The sequence below is a fragment of the Cupressus sempervirens genome, chromosome 7 (assembly GCF_028749045.1).
Source record: "Cupressus sempervirens isolate cs-2001-9-10 chromosome 7, ASM2874904v1, whole genome shotgun sequence".
NCBI lineage: Eukaryota > Viridiplantae > Streptophyta > Pinopsida > Cupressales > Cupressaceae > Cupressus > Cupressus sempervirens.
The window spans coordinates 747974154-747985093 of record NC_143124.1 but is presented as its reverse complement, the minus strand read 5'-3'; the positions used below and the strand labels follow the sequence as shown (position 1 = coordinate 747985093).

Here is a 10940-nt window from a genome sequence, read left to right as displayed (position 1 = left end):
GCTATAATGTTTTAGCACAGATATATGCTTAGAACTACACTATAAAGAATAATAGTTCTTCTAATTTACTATGTCCACATATTTATTTTGATTACTGCAAACTGTGAAATTTTATTTGATTAAATGAGTCCAGGCCCTAAGGAAATACTAATTCCTTTATGAAACCTAATGAAGTAAAAGAAAAATGAAACAGTGTCATGTAATTATTACACAGTTATAATTGAATATTGTAAAACAATAAAATGCACTGCCAATAATTCCATTGTGTTGTTTCATTTTTTATTTTAGTGGGATTTCATTTGGTTGAGAAGTTTACCTGAATACAAAATCTAATAAATAATTAAAATTCAGATTAGAAAATGTCTTCACGGAAAAAGGAATACTTGGAAAATGTAAGAAAAATGCTCTATTAAAGATATTCCAGAGTTATAAGATTTAATGTCCAAAGATAGAGCTTTGCTTTTAGCGAAATTATTTTGCAATTTAGAGCATATTGGCAGTGTAAAATGCATTTGAGTGAGCATAAAGTTAGCAACTCTATGCTGTCCTTTCTATGCATGATTTGCAGAAGAGAAATTATGGAAAAATACATAATTTCATTCATCAAAAGGATTGACTTTAATAATCTTCCATCAAAATGAAAAACATATGCTATAGTTATATATGATTATTTGAGATAAAAAGAATCATGTCAAATTTCAAAAGAAAATGCATACCTTTTTCCCATATCCACTTTCAATACAATCTTTGATAACCTTCGGATCCAAGCTGGTCTTTTCAAAACATGTTTTCCACCCAGTTGCTTCATGTGCCAACACAAAGCTTTCAATACAGGAAATGAATGGAAAATGCTGGTTCTGCACGAGTAAAAATATTTTATAAGCAGAGATGATAAAAAAATGTTCTTGACCATATTTAATAGCTACCATTATTTATTATATTTGAAATTGCCTTATTGTAGTCAGGTAGTCCATCGGTTGGCTAAAACTATAAGTCACAAGTATGCTATCAATATGTGCCCATGGCGCATGTTATGATCATGATGTCATTTGTGGATATGTCTGAAAGCTGCATGTGTGTGTGTGTCCATACATGTGTGCTTTAAAGGCTTGATTCTCTTAGGGTTGACCCAAGTTCAATTGTGTGCATTACATGGACACACTCAAGAGAAGGGGAGGCTAATTGAGAAGTGATCTAATGGTAAGGAGGATACTCTACTAGGGATACCCCAGGTTCAATTCACTCACAAAAATTAAATTGGACCCATATTTCCATATTTATCTTGGGGTGAACTTAACCTGGGCTGCTCCTAAAAGAGTGGATTGTCTCTGTCATTATATCCCTCCACACTACCCCTCTGCCCAATCCTCTCTCCCTTACAAGAAATTGAACCTTGCCCACTAACCAGAAAGTAGGAAAGTTTTGGTTGATCCCGAGCTTTATCTGATGCCAAAACATAGGAGCACAAAATTTGAATAGAATGTAATTTAAAGGTAAGGAATTTCCTTCTGATCTTCTCCAAGGGTTCATTAATATTCCAAATTGGCATCTATCTTGGCCACAAGTAAAAACAATATTTAGTCATGTGAATGTGTGTGTGGGGCTTAAGAAGGAATTAAAAGTGACTGGCTTATTTGAGACGGTTTCAATGCTCAGAATAATCTAAGAGAAAAGTGACCGGCTTGATTGGTGACAGTTCCTATGCTTGGAATAGTCTAAAGACTCTAAACATATTAATGCATGTACACATATAAAGAGGGAACTTTGTTATTGTAAATATTTTGAACCTGTTAATATTATAATCTACATTTGGAAGTGTTATATGCAAACAGAAGTATGGCATCTCACTACTCCTATATGCTATTTTTAGTTGCTAATTATGTAAGGCATTACTGATAGCTAAATTTCTTGTGGGTTTGTGAAAAGGTTAACTTTGTGTAGTTAAAACATGTGGTTGAGATTCTTCATTGAACAACGTAATGAACCAAATGATGAATAATAAGCTGAATGAACAAACACAGCCATGGACAAGGTGCATTATCACCTATTTCAAACAAGAACTTCAAGAATAGAATTGTATATGAAATGTTATATAGAAATTTCTTGACTATAATTTTTGGAGCCCTTTGATATAAGGTCCCCTTGCAATTACATTGTATTGTTGTATAACATCTTAGTTCTTGAATATTTTTGCTGAGATTTATGGTCTTCACAAGTATTTATTGTCTTTGCATCTTTAGGAAAAAGGTAGTGAGGAATATTTGTGGCTTAACAGAAAAACATAAGCAACAATATTAAATGTGCTGAGGTTATCTGGAAGGCAACTTATCCAACAACAGATCATAATAATCACAGTTCAAATGAAAAATTGCCTTTGACTTGATGAATTCCATACAACTATAGGGCTGTAGAAAAAGAAAATATTGACATAGTCCATATCAATGAAAAGGAGGATGATCTTAATCCTCAGAGAACCCTTTGTCACTTCAATTCTGAAATGTTAGACATAAGAGGCAAATTTGGAAGCTATTGAATTCACCAACCACAAGAAGATGAAATAGACACATTTGGCAACATAGGAATCTGCACAAAAAAAGAATTCCAAACAGCCACAATCACCCAATTTCCCCACCCAAAAAATAAATGAATTCTTTCAAAAGCCCAACTATAGAGATGAAATGGTATTTGGGATCTGCTGGCACCAGTTTTGGCCATCTCAGAAATTGGACTAGACATTAAAATTATAGTTAAAAGGTCATTTTTCCAAGCCATATAATAAGTTCAACCTAACGAAAGCACATCGCATATGCTAAATATGCCAGTATAACCATAAAGTCCTAAGTCTCTTCTGAGTGTCTCATGCTTATTGAGGGATTTATGCCTTACAGACTAGGTAAGGGGACTTGAGGGCAGCACATTCCCTCTTTACTTATCAAGTATCTTTCAAAAAACAAATATTCTAATTGTTACTAATCTGTCTTGGTATAATTTAATTTATTCATTCTTGTATTGACCAGTGGTGTGTTGGTATTGTTTTTTCTTTATGTTTTAGTGCCACGTTTTTTTGTAAAATTGGTGGAATCATCTTTATTTCTTCTTTGCCCTGATTCAAATCACAATGACTATCAAATTGGATGGTGGAGATGCAGATGTATACAAGAAGGATGCATCTTAAGCAAGAATATTTTTCTGTTACAATTGAGTAGTATACTTCAGTATAATAACACAATATAAGCATAATATATAGACACATTCAGGTCTACAAACATCTAGAGTTGTAATGCCTATTTGCAGCTGAGCATAGGAAGTGTCGTGAATTCTTTAAATAGATTTTCTGAGAGTAATGAGCAGCTACTTCATTGTATGTGTTGATTGTTGTACTGCAATGAGATTGAAGGATCCATTAAAGTTTTTGAGTTTTAAGCTTGCTTGTTTAGTTGAGACATGGAGGATGGATTCTAATTTGCTGAGTTTTCACCTCCAGCAAATTTCTCTAGAATATACTTGTGTCATTTATGTGAGTCTTGTTTATGCTAGTTGCTTGACTATTTTCTCATTGTTATAATGCTGTATTTGTTTCATTGCAATGGAACGCCTATACACATAAATGGAGAGGACAACTTGTGAAGCTTGAAAGATTAATCCATACCCAGCTCCAAAGTATAAGAGTAAAAATGAGCCTTGTTGGATTTAGCTCCATAATCTAGTCAACAAGTTCAACCATACTAGTAATCTTCCTGAGCACTTATTTCATATGATCATTTTGACATTAACATTTTAATTTTTTTATTTTCAATAATCAACTGAAATACATTTTCTTTCCATTAATTTAGTATTGTAATGCAATTGTTTATGTACTGATATATTGTGGGAAAGTTTCCACATCAAAACTCCTAACTTCAAAAGATTTTATGTAATAATTGGAATGGAGTGTGAATTGCATTTTGATGTGAAATTAATTTGAGTATTTTTGAGAAAAACTGAAAAAAAAATGCAACATAACCTTCAACTCTGCAACACTGAGCAGACCATTTAGTTGGAATACACTGACCCATAGCTAGATTTAATATCAATCTCCATCCATTTGGAATCTAGGTTATTTACACATTTCCCGCTTTTTGATACTTAAAACTATTTGAAGTTTATGTCTGGTATAATATCCCCTTATACAAATACCTTAGGTTCATCTTATTTATTATAATCAATACTGAAACAAACCTGTTATTCTAACATGGATTTGTACATAATTATGTTATATCTATATGTATGGATTTCATTTCTTACAATGCTACGGTTGTAAAGATTCGTGATATCTGCTCATGTGCTAAAAAAAGAATGAACTGAAATACATTTTCGTTCCATTAATTTAGTATTGTAATGCAATTGCTTATGTGCTGATATATTGTGGGAAAGTTTTCACATCAAAACTCCTAACTTCAAGAGGTTTTATGTATTAATTTTTTATTTTCAATAATCAACTGAAATACATTATCTTTCCATTTATTTAGTATTGTAATGCAATTGCTTATGTGCTGATATATTGTGGGAAAGCTTTCACATCAAAACTCCTGACTTTAAAAGGTTTTATGTAATAATTGGAATGAAGTATGCATTGCATTTTGATGTGAAATTAATTCGAGTATGTTTGAGAAAAACTGAAAAAAAAAAAATGCAACATAACCTTCAACTCTGCAACGCTGAGCAGACCAGTTAGCTGGAATAGATTGACCAATAACTAGATTTTGGAATCTAGGTTATTTACACATTTTCCACTTTTTATACTAAAAACTATTTGAAGTTTATGTCTAGCATAATATCCCCTTATACAAATACCTTAGGTTCATCTTATTTATTACATAGATTTGTACATAATTTTGTTATATCTATACGTATGGATTTCTTTTTTTACAATGCCTAGGGTTTTAAAGATTCGTGATATCTGCTCAAATTGGAAATACAAGAACGAAACGGTCTTATCTGATATGTAATTAAATATCTTGTTCTCATGTCCCCTATTTTCCTTCAATGAAGTTTGATAATAAATGATAATAAAATGAATAAATAAAATACAATATAATTTATTATTCATTTAACTATATAAATTTATATACTAATTAAGATAATAGAATATTATAGAAAAATAATATATATAATTGATTTGATAAAAGTCAAATTAAGCTTTATTTATATGCATGTATATAATTTAGTAAATAATATAAATAATAAGTAAATGTAATAATACATAATCCAATATTATTATATATGATATCAATAATAAGATTTTGGAATGAATTAAGTTGTCAAAGTGGTGCATACATGATTAATTAAAATATTTTCTTCTAGCATTTAAAGAGGCACATAGCATGTAATTCCAGTTTATGAATCTGAGAGAGGACATGACCTTTCCAACAATATATAAATATAAATATATAAGTTGGGAAAAAGCTGGAGAAGAGGGGCGGCAATAACCAGACAATCGAGTCAGCACAGAGAATGAAGTTCCAGCAGTGATCAAAATTGCAAATCATCAGTTATCAAAGAAGAAAAATGATCAGAAAGAAAATAATAATAAAAAATGAATGATGATGTGGAATAGAAAAAAACAGTGTAACCCTAGTACTGGAGTATGTCGGGACAAGGGGAGGTTGGGACGAGTTTCCAGGATGGGGGGAAAATGGGCCTCATTTTCAAGATGGCAAGGGGACGGCCAAGGGATGGTGGCAAGTGGTGGATGGGGGTAGGTACGGGTGTTGTATAGTATACGTATAGAACTTGAAATGCTAGTTATGAAACGATAACAATACTCAAATAAAGAAAAATTTCAACATGAACTAGAATCATTAAACATTCAACATAGTAACATATTACATACCCAATAGTAACATTCAAAAATCAAAATTTGAATAAAAATTCAAATACTCATCCCAACGGTGGCATGGTTGTCATGTTGTCCTACATTTTGTCACCACAAAATGTTGGTAATAGCACGAAACTTTTTCAAGCTAGTTTTGCGTTTCTCTAAGCTTGAATTTGATATTCAATTGCTTAATGTTGATCGATCAATCCATTTCAATTCATATATCAAATCATTTTACTGAAAGCCTTTGTCAAGTCTTTTTCATTTTCCTTTCTATCAAGCCATTGCTTGATTTTTGAAGCCTTCATCATCCGTTCTTTTCTTTTGAGTTTGTGTTTGCTTGTTTTTAATCTTTTGGTTTTGCTCATGTCATGCTTTTCATTTTTCCCTTTGTTTCGGTCTAACCTAGAGGTCAATCAGAGTTTTCAATCAAGAGTTATGTCCATTTTAGTGCCTCAAAAGTGAACAGTTTAGGTGCAACAGCACGAATTAAAAATATAATGTTATATTTTTTATTTGACATTCACTTTTTAAAAAATATAACATTATATTCACTTTTTGTTATGTTTTTAAGTTACTTTTACTTTAAATTTATAACTTCAAGTGACTATAATGCACTTTATGTTATAATTTTAAGTTGAGTTACTTTTTAATTTTTCACATAAAGTAACTATATAACTATATAGTTTCATTTTAATTTTTGGTTTTAAAAATCAAATGCTTATTTAACTGTTACTTTAAAATGATGTTTATGTATTATATTTTATAATATGATAAATAAATATTGTTTATGACCCATTTTGTAACATTTTTATAATTTTAAGTGAATTAAATAACTTGAAGACTTCATAAGTGGACATTTTATATGCAATAACATGTAAAATCCATCAAAAGTGGACTTTTTACATGCCATTGCATATAAAGTTTACTTCGGCAGACCTTTTCGATGTCATTACATCAAAAGTTCATCATAAGTGGACCTTGTTTATGCTATGACATGAAAAGTGAAGTTTTTACGTCTAAACATCTAAAAGGCATTTTAAAATATGCATTCTCCTCCAAAAGGTCCAATTTTAACTTGGAGCATATTATAAAACATGCTATGCACCCAAAAAGGTTTGATTTTCACTTGTTGCATATTTTAAAACATGCTATGCACTCCAAAAGGTCCGATTTTGATCATAAGCATGTTTTAAAATGTGTTGTGCCCTCCAAAAAGTCCGATTTTGAAAGAATGCATGCATCTACTCCCTGTTTACCGTACAGGCAAAGAAAATGAACACATACAGACAATGAACATGAACAGCAGAATGATATTCACAATAGTAGATGAATGATGCTTTACAAAGATCCCAAACGGGATATAAATACTACCGCCGAACCTTCCCGAAGGGGTCTGTCGGCCACAATTATTCTATCCGCTACAAATTATTTACCGACGACGTCGGCTACAAAATACAGAAACACTGCCGGACCGTCGGCTACAGAATACCGAAAAACCGCCGGACCGTCGGTTACAGAATACAAAACACCGTCGGCTACAGAATACAAAATACCGCCGGAACCATCCAGTCGGCTAACACTCCCCAAGAACCTGATTTTGCTCATAAGTTGAGATTTACTTGGTGGATTTGCATGAAATCTTCTCCCTTGAAGGCGTTTTTACTTGGCAATGATTTTCTTTGCATCAAGAATGGATTTAACATGCTGAAATTTGTTTTTGGAGCTCAACCCTAGGGCACGTTTTTGAAGAAAACTCCAAATACCTCCATTTTTGCTCATAACTTGAGCTTTTCTCAATGGATTTGCATGGGATTTGTTCCATTGGAGACGTTCTTGGATGGCAATGAGTTTCCTTACTTCTAAAATGGATACATTTACCTCAAAAACGTTTTTGAAAGCTTCATAATGGATCATGTTTTTGAAGAAATTTGCAAAAAAATCGATTTTTAATACATGTTTTTCCTCCCAACCAAATCGATTTGGCATATTTTGGGGATTACATTGCATTGTAGTTCACATTTTGATGTTTAATGATCAAACGTTTTGATCTTACAACATGAAGAAAAACGTTTTTTACCAAAAAATCTTGCAAGCATGAACATTCAAAAACATTGGATCTTGGAGTGTTTTTAGGGCACATTTTGGCATCTTCTAACAAGAACTCCTTGTTTGCTGCCCTCTCCCATTCAAATTTGCAAAGTTGGAAAAGGTCTTACCATTTTTGAAGAATTTTTCAAACATTGGAGCATCTTTTGCCTTCATTTTTGGCACTTAATCTTCATGTAAGTAGACTTCTTCTTCCTTGTCATTTAATTCATGCTTATCTTGCTGATTTTATGCATGAAATTAATTGATGGTTTCCATTTGTGAAAGTCTTTGCCATGGAAAGTGCATTTTTCCTTTAAATATGAAGTTTTTATTCATTTTCATGTTTTTGGTTCTTTCCCAAGTCCCAATTTCAAATTTGAACTTTGAAGTGCATTGCATCTTGGCATGTTTAAGTTATTTTCTGAAGATACGTCGTTTCTTTTGTGTTCTGTGTTTTGTACTTGCTTGCCAGTTTTCTCCACTTGGAAATATTACAAGTTCTTTTCCAAGAACTTGTTCTTGCTTCATTACATACGAAAGCATCGTCATCTTCCACATTCCATTTCCATGTCACAACACTTCATCTCTCACTCAACAAAATGTGATTAAATGTTTTTCAACCCATTCGCCATCCACATATGCATGTAATTTCATTTTCCACTTTCATTTTCACCCATCTCGCCTTTTGCTTCCATTCGCACGATACGATTACATGAAATGTCTTACGTGTAATTGCATCTAAAAAGTCTAATTTTGATTAAAAGTCACATTTTAAAAAGTCAAAAAAGACATCATTTTCGCCTCCCATGTACTTTGACTTCTCCTTTTTCCCAAAAGTGACTATAAAACTCATTATCTCACTTCCATTTTCCATTTCCATCTCTTCATATGTATTTGCGCTTACATGAGTGAATACATGTTTCCGCATCTTTCCATGCTTTCCATCTTGACCTTCATTCGCACATACATGTGAAGTGTATCCTTCACTCATGTTTGCATCTCATTTCACCCTCTATCTCCCGTTACATGTTGCATTTACATGTACTCATTTTTCATACAATAATGCTTTGAAAATGCTAAGTCACTTTTGAAATCAGCAATTTTCAATGTCAATTACTTTTGCTAACGTTACTACTGGGACCGGAATTCATCTAACTTAACATTGGACGTTGGGGTTTCTACTGGCGTTAGGAGTTAAGAGGTAGTTGCCGCTAAATATTGAAGCCACGTGGATACATTATGGACATTATTTGCTGATTGGTGGTTCCTGCAATCACATACAGCAATCAGGTTCATTTAAGCATTGTAATTTTGAATAAAAGTTTGCTCAAAAACATTTGATTTTCTTGAAATTAAAATCCAATGTAATTTTGGAGTTGTCTTTTATGACCCTAGAGTTCTCCTTTCTGTTAAGATATATTCTGAAATATAGTTTTTAAGAACTAAAACAAAGGAAAAGAGGAATTTGTTCATTAAGACTTGGAGAGGTAAACCAAGGGTTTTTACAAGCTCACCTAGCATCTACCACAATTCCCCGAGCATGTTTCAGCTCTATAACTTGTGCCTTCGTGAGATCTTCATCAAGATAAAATTTAGAGGGAAGAGAGAACAAATTTCTCTTCGCTCTAAGAGCACGAAGCCTATCAAAACAAGAGAAAAACCTGATGAAAGGCATCACATGGGCCAAACCAACACTTATCTAGAGTAATATCGGAGATACCAAGCTGGTCAGTGAGAAAAGAGTGTCCAGCAGCAAGAGGGTCAGAAGTGAGTGAAAGACCACAAACACACAAGTTGAGCTCATATGCGCGTCGCACGCACTCATCATCAATCTTTCCTTGGACAATCTTGTCTAGGCTCAGTTGGGGTGCAGTAGTGTCAGTGTTGGTGCAGAGCGAGGCCAATGATTTCACCTTCTATTTGGTTTCAACAAGTAGAGGAGTGTACGGTGGCCATTTCGGTTTGTTGTTCCTTGATTTTTTCCAGCCCATCCAGTTGTTCAATAATGGACTCTAAATTGGATTTTAAGCCTACAATTTCAGAGATGAAAGTATCAGAAAAGTGTTTGATATGCAAGGTATTTAGTTCTGTAGTGTAATGTCCCCTTTTTAGCATTCATAGCATGATGTTGTTGTTAGCCTATTTCCCCATGGTCCCGTAGGCTAACCAGGACATTAAAGGGACTTAGAGGCCATTTGGCCTAGATAGTTTCAGTTGCAAGTCTTTTTGAGGGGTTTTGAGGCAACTTGGGGCATACTCACTATTTATAGTAAGTCATCTTGGACATAGTCAGACATCCAGTGGCAGCAGTATGTCGATGGTAATTGTATAAAATCGACAAGAAGACTTGTTTATCATTGATAAGATTTGTTATGCATTGATAAAGCTATTTTATAAAGTTAAATTTAAATATTTAACTTTATTAATGCATAGACTATAGTTTGTGGGAAATATTTAAATTAAAAGAGTCCCCTTTATTTTATAACACATTGGAGACATAAATTACATAAAGAAAGTTATGTTTTATCCCACATTGAGAAAACGAAGGATTGAGCTCTTGTGAGAACACTATAAAAGAAATGGAAGAGCTTCTTTTTAGTATGCTTGGATGAAGATTAATGTTATGTTGTTGGATATCTAATTATCGGGCTTGGAGGACGGAATCCCTCTTTGCTAGCATTCTCGTTGTTGTTGAAAGACACAATCAGGAGGATTAACGGTGTTTCCAAAAACACTAGGTTTCATTTAGTGTTTTGCTACAGTACGGATGAATAGTGTTTTTCTACAGTGCGTGTGAATAGTGTTTTGCTACAGTGCGGATGAATAGTGTTTTGCTACAATGCGCGTGAATAGTGGTTGCTACAGTGCGCATGAATAGTGAATTTGCTACAGTGCGTGAACAGTATTTGCAACAAGTTTATTGTTTATTCTTGCTGATTTGGGGGTTTGGAAGGCTGCCAACTACATCTGCAAAAATACTACAGCAACTAAT

At 33.2% G+C, this 10940-nt stretch overlaps 1 protein-coding gene across 1 annotated transcript in view; it reads right to left on the bottom strand.

Annotated features, from left to right (window-relative positions):
- LOC149549423 (gamma-interferon-responsive lysosomal thiol protein-like) overlaps window positions 1-10940 on the bottom strand; it is a 176828-nt gene that overhangs the window by 36093 nt on the left and 129795 nt on the right. Inside the window, exon 3 of the mRNA XM_089792806.1 lies at window positions 717-857. Within this exon, the coding sequence (XP_089648932.1) occupies window positions 717-857 (141 nt within the window). The remainder of the gene's footprint in view (window positions 1-716; window positions 858-10940) is intronic.